The sequence below is a fragment of the Manis pentadactyla genome, chromosome 5 (assembly GCF_030020395.1).
Source record: "Manis pentadactyla isolate mManPen7 chromosome 5, mManPen7.hap1, whole genome shotgun sequence".
In the NCBI taxonomy this organism is placed as follows: domain Eukaryota; kingdom Metazoa; phylum Chordata; class Mammalia; order Pholidota; family Manidae; genus Manis; species Manis pentadactyla.
The window spans coordinates 89,267,318-89,287,993 of NC_080023.1; the positions used below are offsets into that span (position 1 = coordinate 89,267,318).

The window sequence follows — 20,676 nt, forward strand, 5'->3', positions numbered from 1 at the left end:
GGCTCTATGGGAAAAAATGGACAACATGTAAGAACAGGTGGGCAGTGTAGGCGGAGAGAATGAAAGTTGTAAGAAAGAATCTAAAGATGTAACCTATGTGTGATGCAAATATCAGCAGGAGGAGAAAGGAACTGAAGACATAGCTGCAATAATGAGGACAGAAATTTTCACAATTAGACATCAAATGACAAAGATCCAGGAAGTTTTGAGAACTTCAAGCAGGATAAATTCCAAAACAAACAAACTAACTAACTAACAAAAAAGCAACTATACCCAGGCATATCACATTTGTTAAAAGACACCAACAGAAAGTTAAAGGAAAAGCCACAAGTGAGAAGATATGTGCAACATCTACAGCCCACAAAGATTCTGCATCTGGAAATCATTTTTTAGAAATCTTCAAATCAATAAAAAAAAATCACTTGATATAAAAATTGGCAAAAGATTTGAACTAGTAATGTATAGAAGTGGTCAGTAAACTGCCAAAAAATATGAAAAGATTCAGAACTGCATAACCACAGAATTAAAAATTAGCATTATAGCAAAATACTATTCTACATCTTTTAGAGCAATAATTTCTAAAAAATTTGATAATATTATGTATTACTAAGTATGTGGAAAAATGAGAACACTTATTCAATGATGGTAAAAAGATAAATGGATAAAACTACCTTTGTGAATGATTATACAACTAAAGCTGAGGATGTATAGATCCTGCTTTCTAACAGTGCCAACCCTGGGCACATACCTTAAAGAAACTGTCACATATTATATGAGATCAGGGTGAAACTCAAGGCTTAATGTATATCTGTAAGGTTTTATTAAAAGAAAAAAATCAGAAGCAAATGTGCCAAAATACCATTCTTACATTTCTTAGCTGGCATAATGACAATGTCACAGTGGTATCATCTAATAGTGAGCTTCTATCACGACCTTGTCCAAAACTTTCACCATCTTCAAAGAGAAAACTGAGAAGATATTTAAAAAAAGAATTATTTCAATGAGCACATGAAATCCAATTTATTGTTTCTTCTAGAAAACAAAATTAACTCTAAATATTCAAGTAATATCAAAGAAAGAAAGAAATTTTAGGCTGAATGGATTAATAAGAAAACATAACTGCTGGCTGAAATTTCACCAAACAATTCTCATTTTTAAACGTATGCTGAGTTGGTATTAATACAATATATAAATGTAAAGCATTTTAGGAACACAGTGTATGATTTACACTCTTTGTTCTTGCAGGTTCAGTACCAAAATTATTTCCCTATGTATGTATATGTGCTCCTGAGGACATATGTAAGTACAAATGATGAAGAGAAGAAGAAAAATCCTAATGATGGCAGCTTCTAAGGAGAAATGTTGCTTATTAAATTCATAAAATTTGTTTATAAAAGAAACTTTCTTTTGAGAATTTATGTATCTTTCAATCCATTTATATTTGGAATTTCCATCATCTTATTTGCTGATTTTCTACTTAATTCAGTGTGTGAGAAGTATATGTGAAATTAATATTTAAAAATCAGCTTAAGAGGGGAAAAGAGTAGAGAGAGAAACAATGGTCTATTCAAATAATTAACCTGAAAATTTAACATGTGAGGAAAAAAATGACCAGCAGATGACTTTCACAGTTACTTTCAATGATCAAATCTGATTTTCCTATCTAAAATTAAAGTTATAAAACATCGGTAGAAACTCAAAAGATTGAGGTTCATATATTTATGAATACATGGAACAGTAACAACTTTGGCCCTTATGGTTGTATTGTTGTTATTTAACTTCCAGTCTAATTTATAAGATGGTATTCAAGATCTTGTGCAGTTGAGTATATTTTTCTCAACAGTGACTTAGCAGTATGATGATCTCTGGGACAAGCAATGAGGCCACAGACATTTATAAAATAATTGGAATTAGAAAATAGTTAGTTCCTCCTAATAGGCACACTAGCCTAGGTTATTAACTCTCTTGAATATTACTGTTCTTTCTCAATTCTACATTTTTCACTTACTAAACAACAATTATTGCAAGATGTTCTATAATAATAACCTTCCTTAAATAGATCATAAAGCAAATTATTTATTTAAAATATTTATTAAAAATAATAGAAGTATCAATGAGAAATCTACAATTAGAAACTGCAATCAAGAAATCAAAGTATTGACTTCCAATTGCTTTAATAAATCTCAGAATATCTATCCTGCAAAAAGACCAAATTTAAAAAATAATATTATTAGATATTTTTATTTCCAAGAGAGGCTTTCTTTCCTTACTTGGGGAGTGTGCAGACAGGTGGTTTGGATCGAATGATTTCCTTGTTGACAAGCTCTTTCTCTAAGTCACCTCCAGCTAAACACCAAAGGTAATATACTTCTTCAATAGATCTTTCTGCCAGGTAATCACTGTTTATATCTATTAATGGCAAATTAAAAAGAGTCACAGCTATCACATATTGTTTTTATTAAAAGACAACAGGCAATAATAGCTAACATACTGAAAACTTAAAATCAAAAACACAGAAATATTTCCTTTAGAATATTCATACTACAAAATGACTGCTTATTAAATATTTCCTGCCATGACATGTCATAGTTCTTCAGTATAAAAGAAACTTACTGGTGCTACTAAAACACATATTCTGAGAGTTGTAATCTTCACAGAGAGATGAAAAGAGAAAGTTGATATTCTCTTACAAATATGGAATATCATGGTATTGACTTCCTACAAATAATACAATTTTTAGAGATCATTTATAATAAATTATATGGAATACTACATAGAAAGTTGATGTTGTTGAAATTCCACTGGGAAATAGAAGACCTGATTTTACCTTTAAGATTTGAGATGAAGATAGGAGCCTGGTTTTCATAGTAAAATAATCTCCTTTTTTTTAGTACCATGTCCTCTCCTTTATTCTTAAAGTTCTTGCTCCAAGTAATTCAAATTTAAATGTTATGTTACTTATATTTTAAGCACATGCAGAATTATCTCTTAATTCCCAGGTAAGTCTCCATAGTCTCACTAATGAATATATTGTTGATAAATTCAAAGCTGAAACTGGAATAGGGTAATTCCCTTATCTTATTGTTTATATCTTATTTATCATTACCTTTACAAAGCTGACTGATATCCTCAGGCAGAGTTAAATCAGCACATCTCAGAGAAGATGAAAACAGATGGACAGGCTTGGTAAAGGGGGTGTATAAGGGTGACACTTCACTGAATACCTTGTCCTGAATTAACTCATCTGGGGTTGGCCTTGAGAAACACATTTAAAATAGAGGGTGAATTAAAGTCATTAAAAAATTTCCTAGAATATGGGTACAGAATTAAGGGGATACTTAAAAGTCTTAAATATCTCATTAGCACAAAAAATAATAAAGCTTTCGTTAGCAGAGTCTAGATGTATACCTTTATATAAAAATCAAGTGATAAGGGGAAAAAGGGGCATTATAATTAGCACACATAATGTAGTGTGTGTAGGGGGCACAGGGAAGGCAGTATAACACAGAGAAGACAAGTAGTGATTCTATAGCATCTTACTAGGCTGATGGACAGTGACTGTAATGGGGTATGTGGTAGGGACTTGATTATGGGGGGAGTCTAGTAACCATAATGTTGCTCATGTAATTGTATATTAATGATACCAAAAAAAAAAAAGAAAAAAAAAATCAAGTGGCTGTAAGTGCTGAATTTTTTACCTTTACTGTGTTTTTTGCATCTTATGATTTATCAAGGATTATTACATGAGAGTGTCTCCATTTTTTACTTTTAGCTTGACTATGTACCTACTTTACTGAATATCTAAATTAAATAAAATTATAACCTAATAATGTTTCTTTGTTTTCTTTCTACTCTCTTAGTTTAATGTTGTGTATTTTTTACCCAAGACTATGCTTTAATACCATTCCACTCTTCATAACACATCTTGATAAAGAGGTTTTCCAAAGACAAAATTAAATACAGTATTTTCAAATATTATATACTTAAGGAGTTTAGGAACAGCTGTGTATGGCTAACAGTTGATAGCATCAAATGAAAATAAAGAGTAAGATCTCTAAGAAATCCTTTTAATTATCGACAATTATTAGCTTAACTCATCATTCATCCAAGTTCTTTGCTATAATATGTATTACCAATAAACTTTTCTTCTCATTTTTCCTACATCATTTGTGTCTAGGAATGTCTATATTCCACAATTCAGCTTATTTTCTAATTGGAGACTAGGCAATGAACTAGCAACTTTTTTTGGAATATGCCAGTTTTCTGACCATGGACCAATTATTTTCTTCTTCTTTTATTAACATACATTAAAGCCATAACTAAAAGTTACGATACTGATGTCAATCATGTATTGCTATAGCTACAAACATTATTTAATCCATTTGTACTATAATAAAAAAAATTCAGCTACTTATATGTTAAAGATCTTCATGTCATTCCAAACTCTTAAAAATACCAACCTCTTGGAAGGGTGGAAAGTGAGGCAGTTCTTCAAAAGATCTATCACATTTTCAGGAAGCTCCTGGTAAATAGAGAAAATAATTATTTGAAATAATCCATGTTAATAGTATATTTTACTCAAATGTTTGCTACTCTAGGACATTTTGACTTTTTTAGACTCTTTGGACCTTATACAAATTTTTTTTTTACACACTTTACAAATTTTTTTTCTTTATACACTCTGTGAAAAAGCAAATACATAAACAGAAATAAACATAACTTTAAAACAGCTTGCTACTGCTTCCCAAGTATGCAAAATAAACAAATTTTCAGTAACAGATTAATGACAAACCTTTATAATGTCCAAACAACCATGCTCTTCGGCCAGAACTATTATTGTGTCATCTACACAACCTATAAAACAGAAAAATTATATGAATTAATGCTGCTTTTCTAATCTATCAGACTAAGTGGGGACAGAACTCTGAAAAATTTTGTAAAAATTGTGTAATGCAGTTTTGGAACTTAGAATACTAAAAAGCTCCTGACTTTGTTAATTTCCCCTATTTGTTTTGATAAAAATAAGACTTCAAACACTAAATATTAACTGAATCACAGATACTGAAAGCAGCTTAAATAGTAAGATAAATCATGATTCAAAGAGGTAAAGATTCTCTCTCTTCTCCCTTATGTGCTCCCTCTTTTTCTATATATGTACTGTATGTACACATATTACTTGCTTTAAAAGTTTATTAATTTTTCATGATTATAAGACTAACTTATTTTTATTATATATAATTTGGAGAATGTACACACATTTTCTGGGCATTTAAAGTATAAATTTAGCTGGTAGACCACATTTGGAAATCTCTAATACTTCTTTTAGCTATATTATCAGTCTTTGAAATTAAATGTGGTAAATATGGTAAAAATGTATGCAATTTTATTTATAATCTATTATTATTCAGTATTTATTAACACTGTACAGAGCCTTATTTGTAAACCCTAAAGCCTGGACACCAGTCAGTCTGTCTCTTTTATAGAAAGAGTTCTATCACCGTTTCTCTCTCTCTTTTTATTTTTTACCACATATGCTTAAGTTATTCCACTAAAGAGCAGATTACACAAATATTTATATATTTGAATTATAAATATTTGGCTCTAATATACATATGAGCTTTTTGTAAGACAAATTAACTTTCTTTCTTAGTCATTATTCACATGTGATTCATCAAATAGAAAGCTCAAAAGTTAAGATACATTTGCTGAAGGTAAACTGTTACAGAAAAGTACAATTTCATATTCTCATATTTTGATTTCACAAGTTAGTTTACTTGGCTAGATCATGAAGCTAAGATTATATCCATCCATGTTATAATTCCTTAGTGAATAAGGAAAGCTCTAGATAATATTTCAGAAGGCACTTCTTAAGCTGTCCTGTTAATGTTTACCAATGATCATTATGAAATTAAAGTGAGGATATTTCAGCACATTCTCTATTTTAGAAGACCATCCTCAATGAGTATGAACTGTATGAACACTAATAGTCACAAAAGACTGTATTTATAGTTGAAAGATAATCAGAGGTAGCAAGACACTTACCCAATGTAAGCAAAAATTTTACTCTTTCAGAAATATCCAAGCTCTGAAATAATTTTCTTCCCTTAATAAAGTGGGAAAAGAAATTCTTATTAACATTTACATCTTTTTTCCAGGAAAGTCTTTTTTTTTTAGAGCTAAAAATGATTTTACCAGGTACCTCTATTACTTTTCTTCAGATATTTTATTAGATATTTAAAGTCAGCTCCACTAGAGAAAAATCATTGGTGACAAAATTTTTTAAATGTTGCATAGTATGTAACATTTAAACATTTCATAAATCTAAGGATCATTACATTATAGTTTGAGCTCAAGCATTTTTCAACTTTTGAGATCCACAGATACCTGACTGTCTAGAGGAATTTCCAGGCCACCAGGAGTCTTATTTGATTAAGAGATCAAGATAGCTCCTGGGAAAATTTATATTATCCTTTCATCTACCCAACCAATTGTTATTTAAATATCATGATACAGGTGGTCTGCTGTCTCCATTAAGAAACATTTTATGACACTCCTTCCTCTTCTGATGACTTAGACAACCATCCTTTGTTAACCTATAGCACCTGGTATATATATTTTTTATTTTAAGACACATTATATTTTGTTTCCTTATTAGCTGGCTTCTGGGACTCTTTGGAATGGAGTCTGAAATCAAACATTTGTAACTTCAGTGATTATATGTTCAGCAAGTACTGTGTGCAAGTTGGACTTTCTACCACCAGTTATGCAACTTGGGCAAATTACTTAACCATCTTAAGCCTCACTTTTCTCCTTTATACAACTAGAATATTAACTGTACATGCCACATGTACAGTTAACATGTACATGCCACACAAATGCCAGTTGAAGTGAGGGTTATATAATATATAAGAAAGTACTTAACATTTTGTTCACATAGAGAATGCTTCATAAACGTTGATTATTATTATGTTTCTCTTACTATAAACAAACTGAACCTTTAAATAGACATAGAAGGAGAAGGCTTAAGAAGATAGTTTGCTTGGTCTTTATATAATGAAAAAGTCTCTTCAATTTTTTTTTTAATAAAGAGAAAGGCAAACTTTCTTAAAGACTTATGAAATTAGAACTACAAGTGAAGAGATAATTGAAAAAGGTTGCCATTCCTTTCTTTTCTCAATTTTGTACAGTACTATCACAGTTAACTTCTAAAAATGCAGGTTTGAGTTCATCAACATCTTGTTAAGCATTTTTAAAGGGTTCCATATAATTAAATGTAAACTTCTCAACTTAACATTCAAAGTCTCCTAAGATGTGGCTGCAATATATATTTTCAGTCTAAACGTTTTATTTATTCATCCTGTGATTAACACACACACAGATGAAGCAATTAAATCTGATCACTTGAAATACAGTGAACATACTGCCTATTTAAGCTTACAGACTTTCACTCATGTTATTTTCCTACCAATAATTTTTTCCTCATGTCTATCAAAATTCTATATATCCTTTATTTCATTCTCACTCCTGAATGTTAATTTTGTGAGTTAAAGAATTCAAGATTCAAAATTACTTTTTCAGCACTTCAGTGGCATTGTCCTGTTTTCTTGCATCCATCCACACTGCTAAGAATTTTCATGCAAATCTGATTCTCATTCTTTGTAGGTAATAAATCTTTTCTCTATGACAAGCTTTGAGATTTTCTCATTAACACTGATGAAGATACCAGAGTTTGGCAAATGCATTTCAGTGTATGTTAAGACTAGAGCTTTGGACCCAGACTGATGGGTACTAATCTGCTCAACTACTTACTATTATGTAACTAGGACAGGTTGCTTAGCCACACCTACCTCAATTTCCTAATCTGTAAAGATAATAATTATATAAACATTGTAAGACTGGTGTGAGTGCTGATCACAATGATAAATATAAAGAGATTAGAAAAGTACCTTCTCTTCTTGAGAAGTGCTCAACCATTATTTCATTAATGTTTTTTATCCATTAACAAAATGAAATCCATTTTTTTAAATTAAAAATTGTTTATTTTTATTAAAATATATTTTATATACAATGTTATATTTGCTTCAGATGAACTTAGTGATTCATCAGTTATATACATTAGAAAATGCTCACCATGATTAAGTATAGTTACTGTCATACTCCCTGCTTCGGATACTATTATAAGACATATTAGAATGTCTAAATCTATCTTCCCTGTCTTTTAAAATTTCTTTTACATTTTCAATCTTTTATCTCCTTGTGTCATGTTTTGGGAGAATTACTCAGCTTCATCTCCTATGTTCAGTGTGTCCAGGTTCCTATGATCCATCTACTTAATTCCTTATTTCAATAATTACATATTTTTTTCTTAAAACTCTAAAATTCTTGTTCTTTTCAGTAAATGTTCTTGATTTATAGTTTCTATAATTGTCTTGAATGGTTTCCTTTATCTCTTAAAGAACACATACATTTATTTTAAAGTCTTTTCAATGGTGTAAAATTCTTCTATTTGTTTCTTTTTTATTGCAGCAGTGTAGAGGTCATCTTTAGATGTTTAGTGTTTCTTAGATATGTACTCATCTTTCGACATTGAATTCCTCTATACATCTTTCGGACTATGGAAACTTCTGGGTGGTACTGTGGCTATACTGAATTTCTGGTACTATGGCAAGAGCTTCCAGAAAAATGGTTTTGATATAGCTAATATAGTTCCTTAAAATTTCTAGTGTACCATAAGTTCCCCTTTTAAGTTGTTGGTGTGCTATTGATCTATATCTTAATATTTTATATCAAATCTAAGGATTTGATGAGGTAGAGAAAGATTTAAGCTTATGTTCAATCTGCCATTCTAAAACTAGACTGCCTAAACTTCTGCGTACCACTTAAAATGTCAGACAGCCCCTGGAATGGAATTGATATTTCCTTCCTTGGAATCCATACAGCTCTCTGTGTTTACCTTCAAACTTTATGGATTTGAATGAAATTATAAGCTCTTTGACAATGTATCTTAGTCACAGTTTATCCCCTGCTGCATTTGTCATGATGTTATATACACAGAAAATACTCATCAATAATTTTTAACTGAATTACTCACATAAGACATACTCAGATCATTACTGAAGAGTCTAATAAAGATGATCGTAATAAAAAAAAGCTGAATATTTCACATTTACATTTATGTATACCTCACTCTTACATTCAAATAAAATTTGTCATTCAGGCTATAATTTTAAACAAAAATAATATTTACTATCACTTCATACCAATTAAAAATAAGATAGTCTAGAAAAAAGATAGCAATGAATCAGAATATCTGGCAATTTCCCTTAGACAAAGCAATGTTATTGTGTAAGCTACTATATTATTATGAATATTTAATATTAATAATAAAAGCTAACACAGACTGTTTGTTATGTAACACCCTAAACTAATACTTTATATACATTATTTAATTTTTCCAACGACTTTACAATATAGATACTATGATTATTTACAAAAGTGGAATCAAAGCCTTGAGAAGTTAAGCTAGTTATGCTAAGTCACACAGATATACTTTGCAGCATTAGACTCCAAACCCAGTTCTCTTGGATTACATAAGCTTTTATCTTAACTATTAAACTTTATTACCTCAGCTGTTGAGTTAGTTCTTAAATCCACAAAATGAAGAAAATAACATCAACCTAATTCTTAGATATGGTAAAGATGAGTTACTATTTTCAAAATACCTTGAAAATATTTTGGAATATGGAAGACAGAAACAATAAATGAATAATAAAAATTTCTGCATAGTCCAAGTAAAGTAGAGAAATGTGACAAATGCTATAACAGAAGAGGAGAACAAAGAAGATGGTGACCTAGTGCTAGCAGATAGATACTTGGAGGTAGGAGCAACATATTGTTAGCTGTCCTTCCAAAATCATGCTCCTCTTGGACATAACAGACTGCTAGCTGTCCCTACAAATTCACCCTCATCTTTTTCAAAATTTAGGTGTCCAGCTAAAGAATAAATTTCTTAGTCTTCTTGTACCTATATGTGGCCAAATAAGTAAACTGTCACTGGTGAAAAGTAGAGTTGATATTTGCAACTTTTAGATTATCTTCTTAGACACAGTTGAAGTCATCCCTCTTCTTTCCTTATGGCTGAGAAAGGTGATAAAGATAGCAACTTTGGAAACTGGGTGTTGAGAATGGTGGCGGCATCCCTGAGAGCCTAGGTTTCTGCAAGATGTTGTGGAACAGAGCCCACCCCACTTACTCTGGACTGTTAAAAGAGGGAGAAAAACATTTATGTTTTTTAAGCTACTGCATTTTTAATTCTTGTTTTTAATCAGCTTGTATATAAAGGATACATGGGTAAGGCCTCATAAAAAGCTCACTCAATTACAAAGTGAGTTCTGTAGGAAAAATAAGAGAACAGGAGAGAAAGTATTTAAGGAGGAAAGAATAGTACAGAGGGAGGTCTAGGCATGAAACACATCAGACTGCTTTAGTGTAAATATTTCTAAAAATGTTTAAATTTCTATTTTGTACAATGTAAGTTTTTATACTTAATAAAAGTATAAACATATCTAAAATATCAAGATAATATGCAAAGGAATTGTCAAACAGCATTTTTTAAAAAGTCAAATAGAAGTTTAAGCCTTTCTCCTTGTATCTAGTCAAAATGCAAAGCAAAAATATATTACTAAGTAACTTGCCTATCCAAAAAGATTACTCTAATACACAACTTCTTTTTATTATTAATATTTTATTTCTTTATACATACCGCACAAAGCTCAAATAAAATGATTCCAAGAGACCAAACATCTGATTTCGGGCCAGAAGGCAATGGTTTTTCATTTGACACATGATCAGTGGTTTTAAAAATTCCTTGTGCAATTACCTCAGGTGCCAAATATGACGGATACCTATAATGATATATTAAAAAAATGAATAATTACTATGAACTACAAAGGGAGAAAGAAATGGTAGTACATTTTTACTATTAGTATAGTGAGAGTTATTTAAAAGTCTAGTGTGACTAAATTAACTCTTGCTAGGAAGAATTCTAAACTAGTCATCATAATACAGCTAGGAATCAAGGGCAAATATATATGAATAATTTGAGATATAAATATCTCAAAACTATCACATCTCTCTGCAGCATTAATTCCTTCCTTTGCTTTCTTCTGTGTTGCTAACACATTTTCCTCTTTCGGCCTTCTAGTTTTACAGGGGTTTTCTTTCCTTCTTACTGCCTATCTTCTCTTTATAATTAACTATTAAATAATAGTTAAAGCATATTTTATCTTTAAAAGCAGTATTTATTCTTTTGAGTAGTAGAAATGTCAAACTGTGTAAAAATATACACGCTAAGACTCTCTCCCATCTCTGCACACCAGTCGCCCATATATATTTATGTATAGATAAATTCGACCAACCGATTACCAACTGCCCCACAGGGCAGCACACTACACACACTACATTGTACTCTTTTTCACTTAAAGTATATTTAGAGATCATTCTATAAAAATAAGTAAAGATTTACTTCATTCTTTTTGAAAACTGCCAATAACTTCATTGCATTGTTGCACTTAATTTATTTGGCCAACTCTGAAGAAGCTCATTTTGGAAGTCCAATTCTTTTGTTATTACAATGCTGAAATGAAAATATTACAGATATTTCATTTCTCACAAATGTATGCATAGATGACAAATTCCTAAATGTGGCACTACAAGTCATAAGGTATATGCATTTAAAATTTTGATATGTATTGCCAATTTGCTCTTTCAGGTTGTATCAATTTATATTCTCATAAGCAGTATCTGTGAGTGCCTATTTCCCCTTACCTTCACCAACAAAATTAAAAAAAAATTACCTTAGTGAATATTGAGTAAATACAAAAGGCAGATTATTAAATATGAATAAGGTATAAAGACTAAAGTTTCAATGGACAACCATGTACCTACCAAGTAGTTTAAGTAAATAACATCAAATTATCACTAAAGATCCTTCTCTGCTTCTCTTGAATTTGTATCTATCTCCCTGTACCTCCCAAAAGGATCAGACAACTGGAATTTTTGTGTTTATAATTTCCTTCCACTTTTTATAGTTTTATCATATGTTTGTATCCCCCAAAAGCATATTTTTTAGTCAAGCATGTATCTGGACTTTATATTTTTGGAATTATGCTGACAGTATTCTGTGATTTGCTTTTTCAATCAATATTACTTGAAAGTCATATATTGTTGCATGTAGCTATCAGTCAATTTTTCTTCTATTTTATGAATATATGATAATTTATCCATTCTAGTGTCAGTAAGCATTTAAGTTGTTTCCTGTTCTTTTTTATACTATAAGCAATGTTGCTCAGAATACTCTGTACTGTGCACATCTGCAAAAGTTTCCCTATGGGTATATCTAGGGTTGAATTTCTAGGCCACAGGACTTGCATACTTTCAGATATATATGTCAAATGTTTTGAAAGGGGTTTTACCACTTTATACTCCCAACAACAGTATGTGACAGTTCCTATTGCTTACTTCTCCAACATTTGTTGGACAACAGTGACACTTTCTAATGTTCTAATGACAATTTGGTGGGTAAGGACCTCTATATTGTGGTTTTAATTTGCATTTCCATAATAATTAAAATGTCGGAGGCACATTTTCATATGTTTATTAGCCATCTGTGTTGGCTATTGTGTGAAGTGCCTGTTTAAATCTCTTGTTCATTTTCCTAGTAGGTTATTGTGTTGGAGTCCCTAAGACTATCTCCACATTTAGAGATTCACTAAAAAGCTTCAAGGGACTCAGCATATAGATGTACTGACAACCAAGATTTACTACAGTGACAGAATAAGGATACATAGCTGGATCACAGGGGAAAACAACACAGGGGGAATCTGGAGGACTCCATTAAGTAGCCTTCCTTATGCTGTCTCTCTCTCCTATCAGGGGTCACACAGAGCAAAACCTCTCCCAGCAACAAGACCGTGGCAACAGGTACAGAATGCTTCTGTACAGGGAAGCTCATTAAACGCAGACTCAGTGTCCAAGGTTTTTACTGGGAACTGATCACATAGGCACATCAAGCACATACCGAAATTCAAGACCCCTAGGAGGAAAGCCCATGTTCAACACAAATCATATTCTTTGAACAAACAGGCACAGTTAGTACACCTTATTTATTTGGGTACCATAAGATCAAGCTCCAAGTTCCTAGGTGCTAGCTAAGGGTCAACTATGCAAGCAGGACTTATTCTACAAGGATAGATATCTCATGAATGCTATGTTAACCCTTTTCTGCACATTGTTGATATTTTTAGTACTACTTTGGAAGAGTTCTTTGTAATTGTAGATATTAATACCTTTTTCTGCAATTATGATTTGAAATACTTCCTATGACTTTATGTCTTGTCTTTTCATTCTTTTTATGGTATCTGTTTATGAATGAGAAGTCTTTAGGTCTTTCAGTCAAATTAATTAATCTTTTCTTTCATACTTAGTGATCCTGTGTCTGGTCAGAATAATCTACTGTGTTATTTTCCAAAAGTTTGATAGTTTAACCTTTTACATTTTTGTTTCTTAATCTATCTACAGTTGATTTTACATATTATGAAAGAAAAATGTGCAACTTCATCTTTATTTCTACATGGATAATCAAATGAGCCCTGTTCCATTTACTGAAAAGTCTATTTTTCTCCAACTAGTCCATAATGCCAGCTTCTACCAGAAATCATCTCTACATACATGTTAGTTTACATTTTGGCTCCCTATTTTGTTTGGTAAATTTGCCTAACACTGTACCATTATATTATTTTAAGTCTATAACATTATATAAATATTTGCTAATAACTGCTAAGACAAGCCCTCTCAAAACACACATACCTTTTAATTTCTTTTCAGAGTATCTAGGCACTTTTCAGATACTTTTACTATATACACATTTTAGAAGTATCTTGTCAAGTTCTCGCTCTCTGTCACATACACACACACACACACGGTCAGAATTTTTAATGAAATTAGATCAGTGTAGAAATGGGTTGGGGAGAATTAGCATCTTTCTGATACTGGCCCCAACAATCTATGAACATGATATCTCTTTATTTAGGTCTTCCATAATGTCTTCAGAAAGATTTATATTTTTTTCACAAAGGTATTGACTATACCTGATTAGATTCTTACTAGGTAGATAAACTGATTTGTTTATAATGACAGTTTTGTTTTTTCCTTTCCATTATTACAGTTTTTAGTTCTTTTGCTGCCTTATGTGCTGACAAAAAAATCAGTCCAATATTTTTAAAAAGTGGCAATAATTGACATTTTGTCTTGATCCTAATCTTTAAAAAAATTCCTTTAACCTTTCAACACTAGTTTCCTTGTAAAAATATTTTATCAGTGTTCATTATGAATAAATTCTGAAAAATTTTGAATACCTCTTCTCAACTATTCAAAAAAGAACATGTGATTCTTTTCCTTTTACATGATAATGTGTTTAATTCTATTATTTAATTTTTAAATGTTTAACCAACCTTGCATTCCTGGGATTTTTGTTTGTAGTAATTTCCTGAAAAAAAATGATAATTTATGTCCTTAGCATTATATATATATATATCTGATTTCCTTGTCCAACTGCATTTATTAGTACCAGAAATATATTGTCAAAGTCCTTTTAACTTTTGGGTTGAGATCAACTTCTCTAATGACAAATAATAAGAATGTGGGTAACTTTCATTATGTTAGGGAGATATTCCTGTAGTCCCTTTTTTATTAACAATTTAAATCAAGAATATTACTGATGTTGAATCTATAAATTGTTTTTAAACATCTACAGAAATAATTGATTTTTTTACTTTTAATAAATTATACTATTAAATTGTATTTATAAATTTCCTAAACCACTTGCATATTGCTAGAATAAACCACATTTGATACTATCTTCTAATATGATTCTGATTTTTGTTAATTTTTCTATTTAGGATTTTTTTATATGAATATAACATACTTTATGTATTCTTATTATATATTACATAGAATCAGAAATAAAAAATAAAATTTGTATTTAAACATTTTATGTGGTATCTTTGAGGAGTCTTAAGATCAATCTTATGCCTATTAAAACTTATTAAAAAAGATATCAGAAGCTTTTCCTTTAAAAAATATTGTATAACATTACAATTTAAATAGGAACAAATTTAATTATTCATTATAGGTTCGGTAGAATTTGTGAGTCTTGTTCAGGTATCTTTTCAGGAGAAGTAACTTTTCCTACATTTTTATAATTGGTGTTTTCTCAACTTTAAATTCTCTTTGGCAGTAAGTTTTGGTGATTTGTATTTCCCCACCAATCAACCATTCATCCTAGTTTTCAAACTGACACAGAGTTAAGCAAAAATAGTCTATTGAGTCTTTTAATGTTCTCTTAATGATTTGGTTATTTTTCCATTACCATCTTATTTTGTGTATTTGAGTTCTCTGCCTTTTTCGTTATTAGGCTAATAACTGTTTTTATCATAAAATCTTTTTTTATTTTCCCTATCAGGACTTCATTATATTTTGGTTATAAGCCTCTTGGGAATTTGGTATAGGTTAATTTCAGTGTATTTCATTAAAGGTAAATACTTGTGTTTATCAAGCATAGGGAAATTCTTTGTATGAAATTCAATGGTAAATATAAAAAATTGGTAAGATATTCATACTATTACAAAAAATATCTTCCTGTTAGACTAAAATCTTTTAGTATCTTCTGTCTTATTATCTGATAAATGAAAACCATTTTATATAACAATAAAATAAGAAAAAGCTGTTAAAAGAGTATATTCTACAAGATGTGTCAAAGTTCTAATGTTAATTTTCTACTAAATTCATTTATGAGTAATTCCATGAAAACCTAAGTTGGATCTGCTGAGGTAGAAATTACTTTTCCTGTTAGTGAACCCCCATGGTATTTTATCTGTAACTTTCTAATGGTTCTCTAATGACTGTAAGGTATTTGTATTACCTGGTCTATATGTTATATAATAGACCATACATGGTACATAATACTACATATTTCTGTTTCATTTTTATTTACAATATTTAATATTCAAAAATTTATATATTTCTGCCAACTAAAAAAAAACACAAACTCCTTGAGGATTCCGGTGTATCTTGTCCACCTTTATAAACCTTCAACAACTACCTATGAAACTTAAATGTAAGATATGCTCAGTATATTTTTGTTAAAAAAAAGGAAAAAGTATTTCCTATCAAAAATGCCAGTCAGGACTGCCTGAGAGACAACAATTTAAAAAGCAGATATTACATTAGTATCAGACATATTGACAATTGCTAATTTGACTGCACTGCCTAGAAATGGAAGGAACAAAAATAGCCTTAGAAGAAAACTGAAAAATTAGTGGAATTCTGCCCTACTTATTGCATATGTGCATGATCTTCATTTATTGTCAGCTTTAGTCATAGATAATCAATTATCTGGAGTTTTCAAGTCAGTTGACATTTGATTATTATTCCTCCCTGCAATGACTATAATCAAAATGTATTCAAGTATATATAACATCTATCTAATATATATATATATATATATAATATAGGCATTAAATTACCTCCATTTCTCCTCCCGTGTTATCCCACAGCCACCTTGGTGTACTGATTGCCAGTACTTATTTACAATTAAAATACAAGTCAATTAGGTCAGGGAATATAACTTAAATTTAAATTGGTAAATTTGGTTTTTTAATTCCTTTCCATTTTAATGTAATGATGATGGTGCTATTAATTCTTCTTTAAATTTGCTCATGTATTTCTCTCATACACAAATCTGTATTACATCATTTTATCCTAAAGTGATCATGCTCTTCTAAATGAATGTGTGAAACCTCTGGAGACAACTGAAGTCTAGAGGGAAAATGCCTTGAACTAGATATTATAATACCTGTATTCTAATTTCAGTCCTAGCACACATTGTATATATGACTTGAATTTTTTAACCTCTGAAATAGTAATAACAATGTCTACCTCACAAAACTGCTATAAATATTTGCAAACACATAAAGATGATTTATAAATGGAAAATATGACACAAATACATGTATTTTTATCACTATCATCACCATTATACATCTAGAAAATAAACTGTTCATTTTAATCCAGATTTCTAGCCCATCTAACCTAGAAATAATAATATAGGTAGTGAAAAGTCAAGAAACATTATAGGTCATTGTTATTTCGAAAACTTCTGACTGGTGATGGGTAGAAGAATAGAGATGACCTTTTCTCCAAAAGTTGTAATTTCCCTTCTAATCAAGGATCAATTAAATTAATTAATAAAACCCTAAGATTGTTTTTAATGTAATTATCTCCTTTCAGCAGGTTTCTCTCTTTTGGCATAGCACTTGAACACACAAAGAAAATTACCAGAACTCTGTGTATGACCGGTGAGGTAAGTATAAGTGGCTTTCATCATCTATTTGATGTTTTAACAAGGTATTAAGCTACTGGCCAACTGAAATGAATGCCCAAATTCTAACTCTTTATATTTTGAAACAGATGTTAACATTTTACTTTGTTGTTCTTTCATATTTGTCTTTTGAAACAACTGCAAGCTTCTTCTGGTGTAAATATTTTCTTTCATGCCTTAGCTGTTTGATCACTTTATTTTTTCCTGGCTAATGTTTCACATTTTGCTCTTTGATACTTTATGGTCGGACCCTTTGGGTCCAAGACTTCAAAGGAAGTCAGACCAAATGGCTCACAAGACCAATTCTACCCAAGCATTTCAAATACAAATATAGTTCTTCAAAATGCTTGATGTGCTTTAAGAAAAAACACTTCCTTCCTTCTAGTCATCACTAAAACTTAAAGCACCTTTAAAGTAAAAGGTAAAAAATTAATTTTTATTTGTATTATGTTTTTGGAGTTCTCTCACATAAACTGATTTAGAGAAAATAAAGAAGCAGTAACGTTCACATTTACTTCAGTTCCTCAAGAGCTACTTCAAAAGGCAATGATCACATATGATGAGGATACTAGAGCTTTACTATGAACTTATTTTTACTATATTCAAAGGGTTTCTTAAAATAAAAAGCATAAGCCATATTAACAAATACTGTTTTTGTGCTTAGGAAAACAACTGTATCAAGTTTTGATACTCAAAACTATGACCTATGAATTTATGTACCTTAATAAGTACATTATCAAGACAGAAAATTTTCCCATTAAACAGTAAGCTTTTTGAGGACAGGAATCTATCTTACCCATTTCTGTGTATCCAGCCATCAGATGAGAAGGGGCTCATTAAGTATTTTCTTAATAAATAAAGGAAGAATGACTAAGCAAAATATTTTAAGATTATTAGCTACTGTCTAACAAAAATTTTAGTTAAGAGACATACAATCTATCTTATAAAGATAAAAGTAATTTATAAATGAGACTTTTTTTTTAAACATCAAATTGAGTTTTTAAGAAATGTTCTCCTGTAGAAACACACTCCCTGACTCCAAACGACAATTCTCCATGACGGAGTGCTGGAACCAATTTTAGAGGGCCCAAAGAGCAAAACACAACTGGATATTACTAAGAACAATCACACAGCAACTGAAAAATATGATTAAGGCTTCTAGATTAGATAATAGTGTTAAGACCAATTTTAATTTTCTGGTTTTGATAACTGTTTTGTGGTTATATTAAGAAAATTCCTTACTTTAGGAAATAAAAACTGAAGAATTCAAGGATAAAAGACCACTATATGCACTATTAGTTCTTAAATGTTTCAGAAAAAAATTATATTTACACACACTCACATACACATACATATATGTGTAAGAAAAAAGAGAAAATGTGAAGTGAAATGTTAACATTTGGGAAATTTGAGTGAAGGCTATGCAGAAATTCTTTGTACTATTTTGTAACTTCTCTGTAATATAATGTCAAAATTAGACACTCAAAAAATAATTGTATTATTAAAATATTTGAAAAGTAACCACACTACAAATATAACACCAAAGCATCAAACTGAGTACAGCATGAGGCCTTTGGAGGCCAACATAAATCTGGATTCTATATCAAAAGTGGTCAAATAAACATCTCCAAAGTTAAATGGAGACTTCCAAGTATAGAATTTACTGCATTACCCTGATATATATACAACAACTGGACTTGAGTCTTAATATGTTTTACCTTGGAGAGCAGGGAATTTAACTTAAAAACAACAGAAAATAATTTGAGAGTGATTTTTCTCAGTCTTTTGAAAAACACTATCATAAGTGAGAATCAGGTCAGCCTTCTTGCCTTAAATTTACCTAATTCTGAATGAAATAAATTAATTAGAAGCATTGTAGGGGAAGAAAGTCAATAATTTGTTAGCTTCTGCCTGTTTAATGAAAGATCAACATCAGAGATATTTTGGATACTGGGAAAAACTCACTGTCTACTCTTTCAAAAGTATATGAAAAATTAAGGTATGTTAAGAAAGAATAGCTAGTTTTATATCCAAAGTACTACCATAATGATTAACAAAATCAAACATTACAAAGTTTAAAGAAAGAAAACATGTTCTTACCCAATTGGAAAATCAACATCATCACCATGAGCTGTCATGTGATAAAGTCCAAATTTAGCCAATTTAACATGTCCCTATAATAATAAAGAGAAAAAAAATACTATGAAGTATTACTGGCAGGGAAAATTAATATTATACGTTTCACATGTAAGGAAACCACCATATAGCCAGATACATTAAGTAAAAAATTATATTTACCATAATTTTATTAAAATCTATTTGCCAGTGTTTGAATTCTGCTTTATACTCATTTAAGTATATATATGTAAATATGCATATACACACATATGTATATGTATATATATAGATATACTTTATATCTATATATATACATATAAATGACAACATAAAAATATTTTTGCTGTTTATATTTTCCAGGCTTTTTGACAAAGCAAATAAAGCAAGAAATTCTCATTTCTCTTGAACCCTAGCTTAGTATATTTTGTGAAAGTTTTCACAAAAGAAGTTTTTTCAAGTAGTTGTAAGCCTACTTATAATGTTATAATTTAACCCTCACGTGAGAGTTCTTAACTTGAAAAGATCAGTTCATAAGTCATTAAGACATCAGTGAATATGGTAGATTTCCAACAATTTTTAATTGTTTGAGGATAACTAAAATAATAAAAGGAAAATACAAATTTTATAAGTCTCTTAAATTTTTCCTGTTTTAGATGTTCAAAACTAAAAAAAGTTAAGTCAATTTTAAATTAGTTTTCTTTTTCTCAAGAACTTTAATTTCCAGCATTACAAAACATTTATATTTTAAAACAATTCATATTTAGATATTCTACTGTCATGAATATAAAATTAATGAGCATTATTTTATCTTTTGTGATTTTCATACCATGGGGTAACTATACTGAGAGTCTGGAAGAGAATCAGGGGAAAAAAAAATACTAATAATACAGAAAATAATTCCCCTAAAAACTTTACCTCAATAGTATCTTATATACTTATGAAAAAGAATGAAATTATAATTACTCCTAAAAAGACACCACCTTGCTTCTCATAATTCTCTTAGAAGGGTTGAGGAGCATCTTACTAACCCCCATGAGATTTCCAAGTAGAGAAGTAGCACTCCAATAAAAAAAAAGCTGGGTTTGAACAGCTGGTAAATAAGAAGATGAACTGAAAATAAA

At 30.2% G+C, this 20,676-nt stretch overlaps 1 protein-coding gene across 7 annotated transcripts in view; it reads right to left on the reverse strand.

The window, feature by feature from the left end:
• TBCK (TBC1 domain containing kinase) overlaps window positions 1-20,676 on the reverse strand; it is a 223,602-nt gene that overhangs the window by 134,295 nt on the left and 68,631 nt on the right. For 5 of the 7 annotated variants that reach the window (XM_057502508.1, XM_057502506.1, XM_057502509.1 and 2 more), the window contains 9 exons: window positions 19,538-19,611; window positions 18,234-18,284; window positions 10,763-10,904; window positions 6,043-6,103; window positions 4,793-4,854; window positions 4,461-4,522; window positions 3,107-3,255; window positions 2,271-2,409; window positions 869-968 (listed from right to left, as the gene is read on the reverse strand). In XM_057502508.1, the coding sequence (XP_057358491.1) occupies window positions 869-968; window positions 2,271-2,409; window positions 3,107-3,255; window positions 4,461-4,522; window positions 4,793-4,854; window positions 6,043-6,103; window positions 10,763-10,904; window positions 18,234-18,284; window positions 19,538-19,611 (840 nt within the window). The remainder of the gene's footprint in view (window positions 1-868; window positions 969-2,270; window positions 2,410-3,106; window positions 3,256-4,460; window positions 4,523-4,792; window positions 4,855-6,042; window positions 6,104-10,762; window positions 10,905-18,233; window positions 18,285-19,537; window positions 19,612-20,676) is intronic. The other 2 variants (XM_057502510.1, XM_057502512.1) reach the window with 1 other exon arrangement.